Genomic DNA, 18,687 nt, shown 5'->3' with positions numbered 1-18,687 from the left:
CAGGGCTCCCTGGGGGACTCACTCTTGAGCAAAGCCCCTGCAGCATCCCTGGGGCTGGGACTGGAGCTGAGCACCCTGGGGAAATGCAGAGACAGAGCCTGGGTGCAGCTGGAACAACCCAGGGGTGCAGGTGCTGGTTTGCACTATCTGCTCCTTTACAGATGCCACCAACCACCAGCACATCCAGGATGGGAATGTGTCACCCCCAGTGTGGTGTCCCCTCAGTCCCAATGGAAACAGTTGAGTCAAATGCCCCCACTGGGTGATAAGCCCTCCTTCTGCAAGTCCTGGCTTGCACGGGGAGCAACATGAACCCCAGACCCAGCAAGGAGTTGGGAGACCTGGTTTGGAACAGAGCAGCTCCCAGGCCAGGAGATGGAGCCCAAATGGGTGGAGCAGATGTGCACCAAGGGACAATTTGGTGACAGAAGACACATAAAGCTTAATGCTGTTAAACTTCTCTCCTGGTCCTACCCTGCCAGTAGCAGGACCCTCCCTGGGAGCAAGTGCATGACAGGCAGACCAAAAGCTGCCAGAGTAAGAAGCTGGCAGGTGAAAGAAGGCAGGTTATGTAGTGATGGCTGCAGGTAAAAGCTCCCCATCCCATAGCTTCCCCTCCTCACGACCCACCCTGCCCAGCATGCTGCACCCTTGCAGAGGACACATAAAAAGGAACCAACTGTTCTCACCCTGGGACTGATGAGCCATGGCCCAGCAAAAGACCTTTCATTCCCCATCCACAGACACAGGGGCTGGTCCAAATGGTTTTGTTTCCCCCTTGCTTCTCAGGAGAGCAGACAGCATCACTACAGCTGGCCCAGCCTCAGGGAGCAGGGCAGCCAGGGACACCGGTCACTGTCCCAGGAGAGCAGCACCGCAAGCTGCCTGGCTCTCTGCTTGCTATTTTATGACCCAGCTGCGATACAGGAGTGGGGTCCTAGCCCCAGAGGAAGCACGTGGAGACAAGGGTTGGAAAAGAAGAGCAGGGATTAAAGGATGGGTTGTTCTCTGCCTCTTGGTGGCTAGAAGATGCATTAACCCCATATCATCAGCTCACTAGCCCTGGGGGAGCTGCCCTCAGCACAGCCAGGCTGCCTTTGCCAACCTGTTGCTACGAGGGCTTCTCCTGGCTCCAGACACCAGCACACGGTATGTCCGCAGAATGGGAGGAGGAAAGCATGGTCTCCAGGCCCTCCAGCACATTGTACCCTCAGGATCTGGGGGTCCCTTCTTGCACGCCCCACCCCACGTGCTGCTCAGAGTACAGAACAGCACAAGCTGCAAGTTGCAGTCCTGCCCCATGGCAATGATCTGCTGTGACCTCCTCACTGTCCAGCCCCGCTGCAAGCCCGTAGGACAGCAGGACCAGGATGAAGGGCACCCAGCAGCACTGGGGTCTGCACCCCTGTTTGGACACTCTGAGCCCAAGGAAGACAAAGTAGGAGGACAGGGATCTCACTCAGAGACAGCCCTTTATTGCAAACCCACACAAGAGGAGCCAAACCCCATGGCTTCGCTGGAGTCCCTCCTGTCCCACATCCACCCAGTAGCATCCCTCCCACTCACACCAGGTCCAGTGCTGGCTCCATCGTGGGGTAGCCTGAGTAAGCTCTATACCAGGGAAGAGGCAGAGAAGATGTTCCTCAGACATCGATGAAGAGAGGAGATGTCCCATCACCCTGGCTGGAGACACCTCAAGAGCAGACCATGCCCCAGGCCAGGGTCTGACAGGAGAAGCAAGCAGGGAGGCAGAGGATGCATGGATGTTCTGGGCTGCCTCTCTTGGGGAGCAGAGACCTTCAGGATGGGTGGTAAGGATCTTTCAGCTGAAGAGCCCCTTCGCTTTCTTTGGCTTGGCCTTGGCTGTATGCAGCCGAGGCTTCTGAGCTGGGGAAGAGGCTGGCTGGAATCAAAGTGGAGGCAGTGTCAGTTCCCCCCTGGGGGTTCACACAGGACAGGCACACGTGTGCGAGCAGTGACAACCCCTCATATCCACCATGTTGTGCAAACCACATGTGCAACAAACCCACATGCTCCCCAGCCAGGATGCATGGGGTAGGATGGGCTAAGGACTGAGCTGAGACCCACAGCCCATCCTGAAGGAGGATAGGGTTCAGACATGAGGAGGGAAGGGAGGTGCAGGCCCCATCCTGCAACTGGTATGGAGAAATTGTTTCTAGAGATGTACTTACCGTTGTTCCCTCACTGGAAGATGCTGTTTCATCCTCCTGGGATGGAGGCAGTGGATTGGGGTGCTCTGCTGTTTCTGCAGTGGGTGCCAGGCCCTCAGCGTCCTCTGGTAGCAGCAGAAAGAGATGCAATTTGGGATTGAGATAAGGGAGCACAGGGGACTGCCCACACCCACACCACAAATGGCACCTGGATGTGGGAGCTCAGCTCATGGGGGGAAATCAAAGGAGAAGACTACTACATGGAGTGAGCTGCACCCAGGGCCCCGCTCCGCTTTTCCCAGGATGGGGGCTCAGCCGCAAAGAGGCCAGGTGTTTCAGGCTCTTCTCATCCCGTATCCACAGAGCTCCTCACCCGAGTGCTGCCGTTTCCGAGTCTTCTTGGCCTCCTGCTGCGTCACCGCCACGTAGAGCTGCTGCAGAGCAGAGGCAAACGCCTGCCCCTCTCCCACACTGCAGATCTGGGGCAAGCTCTGTGGGAGAGAGCAGAGGCACTGTCATCCTGCTAGGAAATCACCTGCTAGAGGAGCCTGTTCCTGCCAGGACACTGATCCACAGTGCCGCAGTGGGGCAGAGAAAGGGCTGCGCATCTCTCTGCTCATTGGGCTCCATCTACTTCACCCCAGGGTCTGCGCTATGCCCTGTGGAGCCAGCCAGCTCTGGCACCGGGCAGGAGGCGGCTGCTCCTCAGCCATGAACACACACACCCACACACCCACACACCCCCCCCCCCCCCACACACACACCTGCTCTGGCCAGCGCACTGCCTTCCCATTCAGAGGCAGACTGTGGAGGTTTGCAAGCCATTCATGAAACGCCAGAGATAAGATCGCATGGGAAGGGCTGTGGCTTCCCTGATGGGACCGCGGCTGGTCGATAAGGACAGGCAAGACCTCGGCACGAGGTGGGGACAGGGAGCCCCTGCCTGCCACGAGTTCCCCCACCAATGTCTGTATGGCACCACAAAGCATCCCATCCCCATGGGCCCCATGGGAAGTGAGAGTGAGATAAGGGACACCCAGGTTTGCTCCCAAGCAGCCAGAGCAGCTCCTGGTTTCCTGTACACATTTTTGTCTCCATCCAGGCTTGATGCAGGGCAACCTTCCTCCTCCTGCCCACATCCCCCAGCAGGGCAGGATGCCACCCTCACCCTCTGGGCCGTGCTGATGGGTATGAGGAACCTTGGCTTTTGTGATGAGGAGGCCGGCAGGATGGAAAAACACCACGCTTTGCTTGTGAACCTAATGCTGCAGACAGCCAGAAGACAAACGCATTCAGGGATTGGGAGGGGGTGGCTGCACAGGGGCATGTGGGGCACGACATGGGTGTGCGTGTGCAGGTGAGTGAGTACGCGCGTGTGCACAGGGGCTGTGTGCGCAGCCATGTGTAGATGAGCGTGGCTCTGTGTGTGTGAGTGTGTGTGTGTGTGTGTGTGTGTGTGTGTCAAAGGTCCGTGCACTATGCTCTGCTCCACACCCAGACAGCAGGAGAACAAAGTGTAACAGATAAGGCCGGATCCTCTCCGGGCCAGGGGAGCAGGGAGGGGATGGGGACACTCAGACCCACTCAAGGCCAGAGTTCAAAGCCTGGCCCCATCTCCCCAGCGGCAGCAAGGGCAGGCTGAGCCCCCCTCACCGCTCCCCACCAGCTGGGGAGAGAGGGCAGGGCTGATGCCAAGATGGGTTGGCTGGTACCCAGAAAAGTGCCTTCCCTGCAGGTCTCATCCCTCCTTCTGGAGCTGCAGGCACAAAATGCCCCTTAGGTGCAGGATGTGTGTGGCACTAGGGTCTGCTTTTTGGCCAGCTTCTGTGTAGGACCTCCTGTGTCCCTGCCCACTGTCACAGGAGGGAGTGATGCTCTGGTCCCAGTGCTCTGCCAGCTTCACCGGGAGTGCTTGCCACTGGGCAAACACACTTCTCAATGCCTCCTTGCTCAGCCTCTGAGCCATGAGCTGCTCTGGCCCATCACAAGGTCCCAAAGAGAAGGAAGGATGCTGAGCACCTCAGACACCCCTGGGATGATCTTGCTCTGGATGTCTTAGTCCCAAGGGGCTAGGGTCACTCCCGAGGTTGCAAAAGCAGCATCTGAGGCTGGGAAGGCAACTGCACTTCAAAGGCAGGAGAGGGGCTGGCAACGGGTGGCTGACACAGTCCAGATCAAAGGCACAAGCTGGAGCCATAATTCAGAGAAAAGCAAACAGCAGCTCCCAGGAAAGCCGGGAATGGTAGTGGAGTGAGCAAAGTGTACTAGATAGCACTGCGCGGGTCAATGCCCCGGGAGGGTGAGAGTCCCCTGCAGAGCCACCCGGCCCTGGGTGCCACTGCTCTGCTGCCCACTCCCTCTCTCTGTCACCAAGGGGTCCCTGGGGAGTGCCAAGATGATGGAGCAGCCTGCGCACTCAGGCATGGGATGCTGCCCACCGCTCTCCACTCCAGCCCCGCTGGGATGTGAGTTGAGGTGCAGGACAGCACCAGGAACATGCTCAGAGCCCTGGGGCTGCCCAGGCTTATCTTCTTCCCAGCATGAAAGTAAGGATCGAGGCAGGGCAACTGCTCTCTCAGTGCTCAACCCCAGCTGCCTGGAGCCAGCACAGCATCCTCACAGTGTCGCTGGGATGGGACAATGCTGTGGAGTTCTCACTGCGCTTGTTATCACTTGGTGTCCCCAAGACCAGCACACACGCATCCTGTAGAGTTGCTGAGAGAAGGGTGCCCAGTGCCACCAGTGCCCTGGGGAGGGATGGGCATCTGGGGTGGCACAGACGTATGTAGTTGCAGGGCAGCCACTGCCCATGCTTCCAAGCAGAGTCTAACTCTCACAAGCCCTGTGTGGAATTTGGGAGTCACTGGCCACCTCCTGCCACTGCCCTTCCCGGCAGCTTGAGTCCATGGGCTCAGATCCACCCGGCCGCTGGAGCTGGCCCCTGTTGGGATGGGAGGGCCATGCTTCACAGCCCCAGAGGGAAATGGATTTATAACCAGAGTTGGAAGCGATTCCCTGCAGAGCTGTGACTCAGCAGCGAGCAGAACATGCTGTGCCAGCCATCGGCCACCTGATGGCCCCGGAGGCTGAGAGGGACAATGGGGTGTCCCCAGAAGGGGCTGGGGGTAGAATAGCAGCGACCTTCCCTTCCCTCCTTGCCCCACTGCCCCAGCACATCCCCAGGCTGAACGCTGCAGCAGCCAACTTGTTGTCCCCACTGCGACGTCAGCCCTGGCCTCCAGTGACTTGTTTTTCTCCGATTATCCATCTCTGGGACAAACATGACACTTGAGGTCTGGGGAGCGGCACGAGCAGAGAGCTGGCACCTGGGGGAGTGCCGGCTGGCAGCGGGGAGCGATGCCCGGGGAGCTGGCACAGCTTGCCCCTTATGTTATGACTACCTGGCCACAAGGCCAAGTGGGATGTTCTGGTATCTGGAGCGACTCAAGGCTGCAGCCGTGGCACGGGAGGCTCTGCAGAACAGGCTGAACTGCGATTAGCTCAGCCGGGAGGGCTGCCCGGCAAAGGGGGGCAGGTGCCTGACCTTGTGCTGGCAGCAGGCTGTGCTCATCGGCAGCTGGGCTGCAGCCTCGCTCGCTGTCCCCCATCCCAGAGGGCTTTGCTCTGAGGCTGTACCCCAACGCTGGGGGCAGCAGGGCCAGTGGTAGGCACGGTACAGCATCCATCTCCTAGGCATCCTGCCTTCACTCATACCTGCCCAGACTCCTTTCTTAAGAGGCCATAAACGACAGGGATTTGGATGTCCTCTTGACAGTGTGAGCAGGAGACCCTTGTCACCCAGCTTGTCACCGTGCCACCAATGCAGAAGTGTGACCTTCTGCTGGCCCAAAAGGGAGGCAAGGGGGGGTGTTCAGGCAGGATGGACTGTGCTGGGCCCCCGCGCGAGTGCCAAGCACCAGAGTCTAAATCGGTCGTGCTCAAAGCTGGGGACTGACCCTTTCATTATCACACCAGACGTTCGAAGCGGTTACCAACATTCTTCACTACAAACCCCACATTCGTATTTTTTAATATATTTTTAACTGGAAAACAGAGCGAATAGGGCCTGTTTGGAAATTATAGCCTGGCTGCTGTGGCTTGTATGTCAGATCTGCCCACATTCCCGTGGCCAGCCTCAGCACATGCTCTGCAGGGGCACACTTAATAATTCCTGCCAGGGCCAAGAGCCAAGGGGTGTGGGCTGGGGCTGGGGCACGGTTTCCCTGGGCTCTCCCTGGCAGCGGGCTCTGCAGAAGCAGTGTGGTGGAGAGGCAGCCCAGGAACAGCACACTGGCTCTCCAACACTGGGCACAGTGACTGTCATGCTGGCACGGGCAAAGCTGGGTGATGCTGTGGCAGCCCATGATGGGCATGGGAAGGGCTCCATGGCTGGGGCATTCCTGTGCCTCATGGCCAGGCCTCAGTGCTCTCCCCTGCCACAATGTGCTTGTGGAAATGGGGCTGGCACGGCTCACTCAACGCATGTTGAGCATCTCTGCCCACAGTCCTCCCAGCATCAGTCAGAATGGGGAGGGATCCACCCTGGGATCCAGGTGGATGAGCACCCGTCTGTGCTGGCTGCCCACCCAGCCACTGCCAACAGTGCCAGACCATGGGATCCCACCAGGATCTGCCTGTGGAAGGACAGAAGTGGAATGGAGGTTAATAGCTCCCTTCCACCTGAGATCAAGGGCAAGGAAATCAGCAGCTCATCCACCCCCAGGCTGGAGCAGGACACACAGCCTGACCTCTGGCCAGAGCTGCCCCAGAGCAACCTGAGCTGCTCCCAGGCACCTCGTGCTGCCCTGCACTGAACACTGATGCGCTTTCCCAGCCCCTCCAGTCCTTGGACCTGCTTGCATAGGCTCACCCCAGCCTGCAGCAGTCCCTGGGGCACTATGTACTCCAGTTGTGGATGGCTCACCCTGTCCCCATCACCCACTACCACATACGCCATGGGGACAGGCAGCAGCAGCAGTAGCAGCAGCAGCAGCTAGGAGAGCTGGGGGTGCTGCCAGCCCGCCTGTGGAACAAGCAGGGGCAGGATGGCCAGGGCTTCCCAGGCAGGGAGCCAGGCTGAGCACACCTGGCAGGAAGCAGCGGTGCCGGCAGAGGAAGGCAGCCGGAGAGCTGGGAGAGGTGAAGGGGTCACCCCAGGGAAGAGCAAGCGGAGAGGCTGAGACAGCAGAGCATCCCAGCCCAGCCCAGCACGGCCCAACACTCCTCCCAGTGCTGCTCAGGCCCTGCTGTGGACAATGTTTTCCTTTCCCCCTGACTTTCGGGGCCTTTCCAGCGAGCAAATGTCAGGCACATAAAGAGCAGCACTGTGAGCGGAAGATGGAGTGAGAATGCCTGCCCGCGTCCCTCCGTAAGTGCTGTCTCACACTTCATCAAGGCAGCCTTTGCAAGCGAGGCACTCGCTTAACAACCAGCAGTCTATGCTGCTTGGTGACCGCAGCAGCCCCGCCGCTCAATACCCTTTTCTTTTCTCGTTGTGCTGTTTTCATGGCTTGGGTTACAGCTTTTCTTGCAGACACTAAGCGGAGGGGTGCGGTGGAAGCAGGGGCTCAGCATTGTCCTGCTTCCGTGCTGAGGGGGATGCGGGTCCCCCCGGTGTGTGGATGATGATGGGGGTCCTGTCCTGCCCATCTGCTGTTGCCTCAAGCTCACAGAGATAAATCCCAAGGAAAGGAGGGTCAGTGGCAACACAGAGGTAGCGCAAGAAGTTGCAGCATCTTCTCCCCAGCCACACGATGACCAGCCCACCAGGAGCAGCCTGGGTAGGGGGGGTGAAGGGCTCCAGATCCCAGTGTTAATGCCCCCTAGCCCCTCACACTTGGAGAGAGGCCATCCTGCCACACTGCCCAGCAAACTCACGGGCATCCGAGCCCTCCTGCTGCTCAAGTGCCAGCAAACTCCCTGAAAAAGAGTGGGGTCTGTCAAAGTAGCCCTCACTATAAGCACCAGCCTTGCCTCACCACCTGGGCAACCCTGCAAGAAGCAGGGCATTGCTGCCCAGGGGCTGGGGGTAGCTGCTGGTGGCTACCCCAGCTCCAGCCTGACCGCGGGCACTTGTCCTCCCATCTAGCAGCCCATGGGGCAGCAGCAGAAGAGCCTCCAGGGCAGCTGGCATTGGGTGCCAGTTTGGCAAGGAAGCTGCGCAGGGAGGATGCCCTGAAGAGCAGCAGAAACCAGTATGCCAAGTCTTGTGAGAACTTGCTGCTGGCTTCCAGGAAGGCAGAGCCACAGACTGATGGCACCTACGGGCATCACCTCTGCCAACCTGGCCAACCATTGACACACTGTGCCTTCAACTCCAGGGGTCAGTGCAGGCAGGGAAGGACCTGGGCAAGCTCACCAGCAAACATGTGGAGATCTGGTGGCCAGGGTCCCTCTTGTTCCAGGGGGACTGATCAGGGACCCCTCTTCTTTGTGGGGAAGCTGGGTGGCTCACACTGCCTTGTTGCTGTTGAATGGCTTGGTGAATATGGACACATCACGCAGGCTTATTATTGTAGGGTTCCTCAGCAAAGTGTGCCAGCTCATGCGGGTTTATTATTGTCTGTCCAGGAAAGCTGGACACATCGTGTTGGTTTGTTATTGAAAGGTTGCTCAGGAAGGCTGGCCAGCTCATCTCGGCTTATTATTGTGCAGGGTTTGTGGGGGGCTGGCCAGGAAACTTCCTGCAAAGTGGGGCGATGGAAAGCGAGCCACACCTGGTGAATCACAAGGATGCTGTGTGGTGATAAGGAACAGCAACGGGTGGGATGCAGCACCCCAGCTCCACCCGGCAAGGACAGGCCACTCATTCATGGGCACAAATCCTCACAGGTCCCCTGGGACCTGTGGGGCAGCTCCACTGCTGGAGGCAGCAGGAACATGGGTCAGGGCTGGGGACTGGCAAAGCAGCCTGCAGACCCTAGAAAAGTGAAATCTGGAGGTGATGGGGGAGCCCCATGGGGATGCTGCAACCACCATGTCCCTAAACCCAATGTGCAAGCGATTAGATGAGTTAACAGGGCCCAGAGCGGAAGCTGGGGCTGAGCCAGGCAGGGTTATGGTCTGTGGGGCAAATCTGGGTGCGATGAAGACTGGGCTGAGCAGGAGGCAGTGGTTCCTCCCAAGCACAGGTGCAGCCGGTGAGGCAGCCCCATCATCACCCGAAACTGAAGCATTGCTGTGTGGGGCAAGGGGGCAGAAGGGCTTGCCCCCAGGCTGGCTCAGGCGGCTCTGCAGGCACACAGCCCTGGCAGGGCTGGGTCTGACATGCCCCAGTGGCCCTGGCACTGCGGTTGGCACAGCCACTGAGTCACCATCACTTCCCCGTGCTCGTGTTTTCCAACCTCTGCAGCTCACCAGTGTCCCTGTAAAGCAGTGCCCAGCCGTGCCAGGTGCCCAGGTGTCCCTCAGGTAATGCTGGGTGCCCAGGTGTCCCACGGGCAGTGCTCAGCTGTGCCAGGTGCCCAGGTGTCCCACGGGCAGTGCCCAGCTGCTCAACACAGATGTTGGTCCCCAGCCAGGCAACAGGATTGAGTGTCAGGCGAGCTCTGTGCACAGCAGCAGCGGCAGGAGGCCAGGTTGCCCTGCGAGCATACAGCACCTTCATTCATGGCAAAAAATAGCCCCCCCCCAGGGTGTGGTCCAGCCTGGAAAAGCCCCCTCCAGCCCCGGCCAGCCCATGTTTATTCAGCACAGGGTGGGGGGAGACGCGCTGCCCTCCCCCTGCCCACCATCTCCCTGCCAGAGCAACTGCTCTTGGATGCGGTTCCCTGGGTCCCCCCCAGCCAAAACACACAAACTAGGGGGAGGGGAGGGGGGTTGGCAAACCCCTAAAAAGCGCTGGGTTTGTCTCTGGGAGGAACAGCCCCTGGTGATGTCATGAGAGTTTTTGAGCGGCCACATGAAAGAGACTCACTGTCCAGGAAATTCACAGGTCTATGCTCTGTCAGACAAGCCAGCGATTCTTCAGTGTGCTGGGAAGGAAACCTCGGGGAGACCGAGCCAAGCCTGCCCTTTCCCCGGGGACAGAATCTGACCCCAGTCCCCCAGGGTCCCCAGCCCGGCTCCACAATCTCCCTCGTATCCCTTTCTCAGCATCTGCAGTTCACGGCAGCCCAATCCCTGACCCCAGCAGGTACCAATCCCTGCCCCGTGGTCCCCAGGGCATCAAGCCTCACCTCACAGACTCCCAGTATAGACTGGAAGCCGCCTTCATACACTCAGCATAGAATCCCAGCTCTGCAGCCTCCCAAGTGCAGACCCCTGCCCCACAGAACCTAGACCCTCTCTCCACTGGTCTGGAGGACAGCACCCCCATTTCCATCAGGCTAGGAGCAGCAGGTGATTTAGGGCCAGGCAGCGCTGCCGCCAGACAATGGGGATGCACCAGAGCAGAGGATTCTTTTTCGTGAGGGATTACACTGGAGACAGCTGGGAACACACAGACGTAGCCCTTGTAGCCCCCTTCCCAAGAGGCGGCCAGGATCTCTCTGCTCCAGCAGGCACTGCAGACGCAGGCTCTGAAACTGAATCTACTGCCCAGGATCCCCCCTCCCCATTTCCCACGGGCACAGGATACAGAGGTTGGAGTGATGAGGACGTTCTGCCTTTGCCCTCCACCACACGCAGGAGACATCCCTGGGCACCCAACCAAGCTCAGATACCCAGTTCTGCCCCCAGCTCTGTCCTGCACATCTCAGCTCCACCATGGATCCTGCATCGCATGGGAATTGGTGATGGAGCTGCCTTCCCTGCCCCATCGTCGGTTGCAACCGAGAAGGAACTCAGCAGCAAGTGAAGAACAGGGTGGTTTTGACTTCATGTTCGCTGTGCCTGCTGCAAGCATCCAGCCCATCCACCTGCAACATGCCCTCAGAGACACCCTCCTGCTCCACCTGTTCCATCTCCCCCTGCACAAACACAAGGTGACAAGACCTGTCCGTACCCTCAAAGGTGCCTGGGGGCCAGTGCATACCCCACACTGGTGCTGTGGCGCAGGGGGACGCCAGCTGGGAAGTTCTCCATGAAACAATGGGCACGAGTATCTTCAAAGCGTGGTGCTGGGGTGCAGGGCTCTCTGGGGTCAGCTGAGCAGTGACAAAAGATCCTGTGACTGAGACACCGCTGTCCTCGGCAGACGAAGAGACCTTTTGCTCTTTGCACCCTTTGCAAAGGGCTATATCTGAGCAGACCATAGCCTAGATCGTCTAGGATATGGAGCATCTCCATCCTGCTGGTACCCAAATCTGTCCATGACAGCACTAGGCTCATGGAGGGGACAGGGCTAGTGGAGAGGAGACGGGAGCCTCCAGGGCAGCACAAGGCTCACAGGGTTGTTCCCTCTTCCCAGTGGGACTGGGGTGGGATGTTTGCTTTCACTGTCCCTGCCCCACAAAAGAGAGGGGACTCAGTCTCTGGGACTGTCAATCAGGTACCTTTCACCAGAGCTAAAAATGCACTCTCAAAAGGAAAACAAAAATAAAAGTACAAAACAAAACAGAGAGGTGAAAAATTCCTTGACATTTCTCTCCTGCGAGTCCCCAGGGCCGGCAGAGAGGCGAGAGCCTTCGGAGTTTGTCAAGCAAACACTTTCACACCCTCGGCCGCGCTCGGCACGCTGCCGCTGGAATGCCAAATATATATTTAAGCCCTGCTCATCAAAGGAGTCTGTTCGGAATCGGTCTTGGGCAACGTGCATGTGGGTTTGGCCTGGAGAGAGAACCAGAGACGCTGAGAACATTTCTTGGGGATGGGAGACAGCTCAAACACACACACACACATACGCATGCACATGAGATAAATTACAACCTTCAAGGTCGTGTGGCTGTAAGGTCGCAGGCTGGGCACGAGATACCTGCTCGCTGCAGCACTCACCCTTATCAGCTCCTGTCGCACCACGGGGTGGGGATGTTTAGGCTGGAGGAAGGCCAGCAGCCATTCTGCATTCCAGCACACTATAAACTTTGTCAAAGCTAAATGAGCTCAGCTAACAAAGCTGGGGTCCAGGCTGACAACCAGGAAGCGACGCTCGGGGAGAGGACAAGCTTCCTGGCCGGAGGGGCCTTGCACCCCATGAGGAGGTGATGAGTATTCTTGGCCCGCGCACAGCGCTGTGCAATAGGGCGGTGAAGATAACAGCGCTCCTGCAAGTGCAGAGTTGGTGCTTGCCAGGGTGTCAGAGCATCCCTGGAAGCTGCATGGATCCTGCTCTGCCGCCCACTGGCAATAGCTGCACCAGGCAGCCAGCTCCAGCCCTCCTGCTGGGCATCACTGCCCATCTGCTGACAAACCACCCCTGACCCCTTGCTTGGAGGAGCTGAGGGCAGAGGGATGCTGCCTGCATCCGCCTCGCACCTTTCGGCCCCACAGCTCCTCCTCCCAGCCATGGCTTTGTTGGAATGAGCTGTCTAAGCATAGCAAGGAGCACTTTGGGTGGGAGGCTTCAGGCAGCAGAGGGGAGAGCCCTTCTGCATGGACCACTCCTATTCCTCAGCTCTCTCTTTTGGGAGCATGCCCTTGCCTTCCTGGAGACAGCCCAGGGACTTATGCCCATCTCAAGAACAGCCTCAGAGTTGGGGGATTCTCTGCGTTCCTCCTTTTCTGTATGATGTTTGCTCCCAGCCAGGGTAGTGCCATGGCATCTGCAAAGCCCTGGTGCTGCCTGCAGTCTTGAGATACTCCTGCCCCACCTCTGGAGGCAGTTCTGGGAGCTGCCAAGCACGGGACAGCGGAGGGCGGGGCAGGAGCTCCATCTCCAGAGATGAGCTGGGCTTTTGTCTCTCTGCCATTGCTCCAGCCAGGAGCAAAGAGATCCTACCCTAAATCTTGTGTCTAATCCCAGCTGACAGAGCCGCAGGTCGGGGTTTGGCCAGAGCCTGGAGCTGGCCAGGGCAGGAGAGATCATTGCCACGAGCAAACAGAGCATGCCGGCGCTGTGAAATCAGGCATTACGCGCCTGTCGCCACGGCAGGACCAGTTCATCAGGCTGCCAGGGAGCCGCTCTGGTTACGGCAGGGGTAATCTCAGCACTGGCAGGGCCTGACCCTGCACAGTCGTGTCTTCCAGCCTGGGTTCATCTCCAGGTGAGGGGACTGATTGCTGAGCTATGAGTTGGGTTTCAGGCACCTGCTGCTAATAAAACACTCTGTCAGGACACCTTCGCCCTCTCAGCCCTTGGAGAGAGGGATGGGGTCCTTGCAGGTCTGCCTGCAGGGGGCACAGAGGGCTGGGGGGAGCTGAGAGCCATGGTCCTGACCCTGCCCGACGCTGCACCCCTCTGCCTGGAGAAGCAAACCTTCCCTGGCCAATGCAGCCCCATCCACCTCTGCCCTGCTAGGTTCAGCCACTGCAGTCCAAGTCACTGCTCATTTTCAAGGGCAGGGACCCCAGCCTGGGTCAGAAGCTTGATGCTCCAAGTCCCACCACTCCCCCGTGGGCAACAACGAGCAGAGACCTCCCCTGGCTCCAGCGACAGCTGCTTTTTCCAGTCCCCTGCCCACTCGTCATGCCACTCTCTCCATTCAGGCTTGCCTTGCTCTGAAGGGTTCACCCACCCCTTGCCATCTCCAGACAGCAAAACCATGCCCTTTGGCTAAATATAGGTTTGGGGTTTTTTTAAAGCCTCACCATTTTCATCCCTATTTTTCCAGGCATTTTCTTCCATGTAGCCCTATCTATCGTCAGCAGCACTGGAAAACAAGGTAACCAGGGCATCTGCTTGCAGCTCCCCTGTACTCACGTCAAACCTCATCTGTTTGCAGTCACTCTCTCCTGGACCACCATCCCCTTCCAGCCTAAAAATTGGTTTATATTTAACCTTAACTGTAATAACATGCTCCAATATATCATCTCCTATATGGTGCTGAGCTAGAAAATACTCCTTTGTGACTTAAACCCCTGCCACCTCCATAGCTCTGCTCTTTGGCAGCCTTTAAGACATCAGAAAGCTTGGCAAGCTGGTCTGCGCTCACCTCTGCCCCTGCTCCCTCTTGCCAGAACCCAGCCTTCAGTGAGGCTGCTGCCTGGCTGGGAGGCCCAGTTTCCAGAGCTGCTGAGTGACTGTACAGAAGGATCTTCTACGCAGATATTTCTGCCTCCCCAGCCAGGTCTTTCTCCAGCCTCAGGGGAATGGAGGACCTCTACTGCCATCATCTCAAGAGCCCATCACCTGCAGACACAACAGTGACACTCAGCTGTTTCTTTGTACTTCAACAACTCCAACTCCTCCAGAAGCCCCAAAACAAGGCAAGCAGGGTGCCCCAAATCCCCTGCCTCCAGGAGCTGAGGCTGGGAGAGAACCTCTCTGAACATGCGGAAACTCAAAAGGCAGCTCTCAAAGCTGACACCAGAGCCAAGGCCAGGACAGGGCTGGTCCTTGCCCTGCCTGGGCTGGCTTCTGGAGCTGGTACCCACTGCCTCTTTGAGGCTGCACATGTGCAGCCTCCACCCGTGCAGGAGAGCAGGAATCAATTACAGGGCTGGCAAAGGCAAGGCTGCTCTGGGGCTGGCAAGTGGCACCAGCTCCAGCAGCTGCAGAGCACGTGGCACGGCATCGGAGGCAGCCCGCCGTCCGGCCCTGCGCCAGGGCTGAGCACAGATGTGCCACTGGCTCATAGGAAAGATGTAGGGGAACCACTTGAAAGCCGTGGTATGAAAGCACTGGTAAACCAGGGCCACTCCTCGGCTCCTCTGGCTCCATGAGCTATTTATAGTGCTTGAGGTGCCCACCCTGGGGGACTTCAGCCCCTGGCGTAAAGGCTTCTACCAAGTCAGCTCTCTTCTCTGCCATGCAGCTAGCTGGATGCCCAGAAAGGTCTGTAAAAGGTCCAGGATCCACCTGATAGCTAAGATGCTCTAGGGTGGGATCTCTCAGCTGGGTCCTAGCGACAAAGCTGGTGAGGGGGCTGGAGAACAAGTCATATGAGAAACGGCTGAGAGAGCTGGGGGTGTTTAGCCTGGAGAAGAGGAGGCTGAGGGGAGACCTCATTGCTCTCTACAACTACCTGAAGGGAGGTTGTGGAGAGGAGGGTGCTGGCCTCTTCTTCCAAGTGGCAGGGGACAGGACAAGAGGGAATGGCCTCAAGCTGCTCCAGGGGAGGTTTAAGCTGGACATTAGGAAAAAATTGTTCACGGAAAGGGTCACTGGGCACTGGAACAGGCTGCCCAGGAAGGTGGTTGAGTCACCATCCCTGGAGGTATTTAAGGGATGGGTGGATGAGGTGCTGAGGGACATGGTTTAGTGTTTGATAGGAATGGTTGGACTCGATGATTTGGTGGGTCTTTTCCAACCTATTGATTCTGTGATTCTATGATTCTATGCCATGTGTTCACGGCCTGGCCATCATCAGCCTGCACTGAAGGGGTTAGCCTGTACGCAGCACCCTCTGACAACCAGCATGTACAGCAGGAACATAGGCACAAGCACCACCATACCGGTCTGGAGACAAGGAAAGACTCAGGCAAACCATGGTCACTCCTTGGAACCCCATCGTCAGCAAACCTGGCTACAGCCAGGTTGCGGGGAGATATCCCTGCTCTCTCTCTAGCTGCAAAGAGAGAGCTGGGTGGAAAGGCTGTGGGGATGTTCCCTTCAAGATTGTAGGCTGGATTCCTTGTTGCTTGGGAGGGCATCAGGCCTCAGCCTCTTGTCCCACCACCTCCTGGGCATTTGCAGGGGCCTCTTGAGTGACCGCAGGGCTACAATATGAGGATGTACAGCATCCTACAATATGGGCCTGCACAGCCCAGAGCCGTGGTGGCCTCAACGTGGACCATGTTGACTGGGAGCAGGTGGCTGCTGCTGCTGGCACTCTCTCTGCCAGTGGCCAAGGAGGAGTTAAATTTATTCCACCAATATGTGGGCAGCGGAAGGTGATTTGGGGGCTCCTCCAGCCCGTCTGCCCCATGCATAGCACACGTTCCACCACCGCCCTTCTTGGTGGTGGTGCGGTCGACCCTACTCCGACACCAGTGACGGGAACAGAGCCCTTCTGGACTGTCTCCTTGGCACCCGTGTGTCCTGATGACTGGCCCCGAACAGACCCAAGTCCTTCCTCCCCCAACCACAGAGGGGAAAGTTTCCAAATTAAAAACCTAAAACTGGCAACAAGGTGCCCATGGCAGGAATCTTTTAAACTGGCCATTAAAGTTTATAAGTTAGACGGGCACTGGGAGCAGCAAGTGGTGGAACTGCAGGAAAACAGCCGCCCCTCCTCGGGCAGCCTAACCACGGCTGTCCCCAAAGCCGCAGGGCTGACGTCACGCATGACTTCACCTCCATCACCCACTGCCTGGCCAGCCCCAGCCCCGTGTTTACCCCTGCCCATCCCCACCACTGCTCCTCACAGCCTGCTTTTCCCTTTGAGGTTGGTCAGCAGCCCCGGGGCCTGGCGAGGAAGAGGAAAAGAGCAGAGAGAAGGAAACCAAACCTCAGCGCCCACAAGGCGGGCTCCAAAATACGGTGTCTCGGCGGCCACTCCGCGGGGTTGGTGGGCTCCATCCCAGCCCTCCTGCCTCTCCCCAGCCACGTTCCCGCATTCCTGCCCCCAAGCTGCTGTCTCTAGGGTGGGAGACTTGGAAAATCCATTGGCAAGGGCTGTGCTTGCTGTTATTCTCCTGTTTTCCCACAGATAACACATTCTGTGCCCTCAGCAAGATGGGCTGCAGGAGGGTATTGGACCCAACCCAGTGTCCCATCCTGTCCTAGGACACTGGGATGCATCACTGGTACCTGAGAGGACCCAGCCTCCATCTCAAGGGATGATGCTCTGTGGTGATGCTATGGGGCAGGTGAGATGCACAGCCTGTCCCCAAGCCCAACTGGGGACATGTGGCCAGCCCAGGGGTGAAGCATAGCATAGGGTTTCAGCTAGAAGAGCTTTCGGAGTAGCAGAAACAGAAGCCTCGTGTGCCTGGGCGCACACCAGGGCAGCACCATTCCCCTCTCCCTTGCCAGTGCAGGGGCACTTTGGGTCTTGAGCTCTCCAAGAGGAGCCACCACCCTTGGTGAGGTGTTCAGGTGTGTCTGTTTGCTTTGCATGTTGGGGTGGGAGGGCAGACAGAGGGGATGAAACCCATGGGCAGCTATACTTGAAGAGCCCTGGGAGAAATGCTGTGGCTGTTTTCAGAGTGGCTGCGCATGGGGTCCCACGCCGACCCCTCGGAGCCCTTTGCAAAGCCGGCGCCTCATGCTGGTACAGGTCTGAACGATGTGCTAAGCTCGGAGATGCACGTTGCCAGAAAATGGGTAAGAGCCACAAAAGCCACACGGGCTGAGGAGGGGTAAAGCTGGGGGCCATGTGGCCACAGAGCTGCCTGCAGCAAGCCCAGGGCACCAGCCAGAACAGGCTAGGAAAGCCACCTCCCCATCGGCTGCTGTTCAGAGCCACATGGGTCACATTTTGCCCGCTGTCACCTCCCAGAGAGGTCTGTGGGTTGCATTTATAGCCTCAGCCACAGACCCTGGTCCTTGTCCTCCGGACCGCACAGTGCTGCCCCTGCATCCGGAACATCTCCAGGAATGGGGAGCCATGCCGACCACTTCTGCACCCCAGTGAGTCAGTGCACGCATGTGAGCTCCTCATATGCCTCCCTGCGAGCGTCAATTGATGGGGAAGCGCGCACACACACGCGCGCGCAGGCACACACACTCACACAAACAGGGCAGCTTCTGCAAACAACTGCTTGTTAAGTTAAAATTAAACTCTGCACAAATATTGACCTTTGGAGGGGACACAAACTCTGCCGATATATTTACCAGCTTTATAAATGGGCCTGACCACAGTGCCCTATATGCTGAGCTGAAGGAGACGAGGGCTGCAGAGGTGCCCAAATGAGGTGCATCCCCACCCTCCCCAAATGGGGCTCTCCTCAGACACCACCACTGCACCTCCCAGCTGCCTCTCCTCCCTCCAAGTCCCCACTCCAGTATGAAGGAGGATGGATCGTGGGCATGAGGATGAGCTGGAACCACTTTTTCCCCCAACTCATGGTTTCTCAGTGGGACAGTCAGGCGCTTGCCAACAACCCCGGAGTGCCCAGGGGAAACTCTCATCCCACAGGGGCTTGGGAAATTGTTCCAGCAGAGCAGTCCCAAAGCTGCCCGTCATCTTCCACCCTCTGCACTGACCAAAGCCTCGTGGTCTGGCAGGGGTATCTGCTACCCAGCCTTGGCTGCCCAGTGCTTGGGCAGAACGCTCTGCCCCAGAGTCTGTCCCTCCTCTGCAGAGTGCCCAACACATCCTAGGGGGTTCCCATCTCTCGAGGGGGACCCAGAGCTCAGAGCTTGATCTTCCATCTGGGAAGGCTTCAGTAGCTGCATAAACACCAGCGGCCAAGCAGGAAAAAAGCGCCTGGCAGCAGAAATGACGCGAAGGGAAGGCACAGCGCTGCAATGTGGTAGGAAGTCATCCCTTGCAAATCCACTAGAGCTCTCTGAAAGGACCAGCACTTTCAGCTGAGCATACTGGGGATGCAGTGGGACTGAAAAAATACTTAGGGCAAGGTGTTTCCCCAAGGA

The 18,687-nt window shown here is 58.0% G+C and overlaps 1 protein-coding gene across 1 annotated transcript in view; it reads right to left on the bottom strand.

Moving 5' to 3' along the window:
* Positions 1-1,584: 1,584 nt before the first annotated feature.
* Positions 1,585-18,687, bottom strand: part of NHEJ1 (non-homologous end joining factor 1) — a 44,178-nt gene continuing 27,075 nt past the window's right edge. The window contains exons 5-7 of the mRNA XM_069861804.1: positions 2,545-2,662; positions 2,193-2,296; positions 1,585-1,903 (exon numbers count right to left, since the gene is read on the bottom strand). Coding sequence (XP_069717905.1) covers positions 1,823-1,903; positions 2,193-2,296; positions 2,545-2,662 — 303 coding nt within the window. The 3' untranslated portion in view covers positions 1,585-1,822. The remainder of the gene's footprint in view (positions 1,904-2,192; positions 2,297-2,544; positions 2,663-18,687) is intronic.

This window comes from Phaenicophaeus curvirostris, chromosome 7 (assembly GCF_032191515.1).
Source record: "Phaenicophaeus curvirostris isolate KB17595 chromosome 7, BPBGC_Pcur_1.0, whole genome shotgun sequence".
Taxonomy (NCBI): domain Eukaryota; kingdom Metazoa; phylum Chordata; class Aves; order Cuculiformes; family Cuculidae; genus Phaenicophaeus; species Phaenicophaeus curvirostris.
The sequence above is the reverse complement of the archived record's forward strand: the minus strand, read 5'-3'. Positions and strand labels throughout refer to the sequence as shown.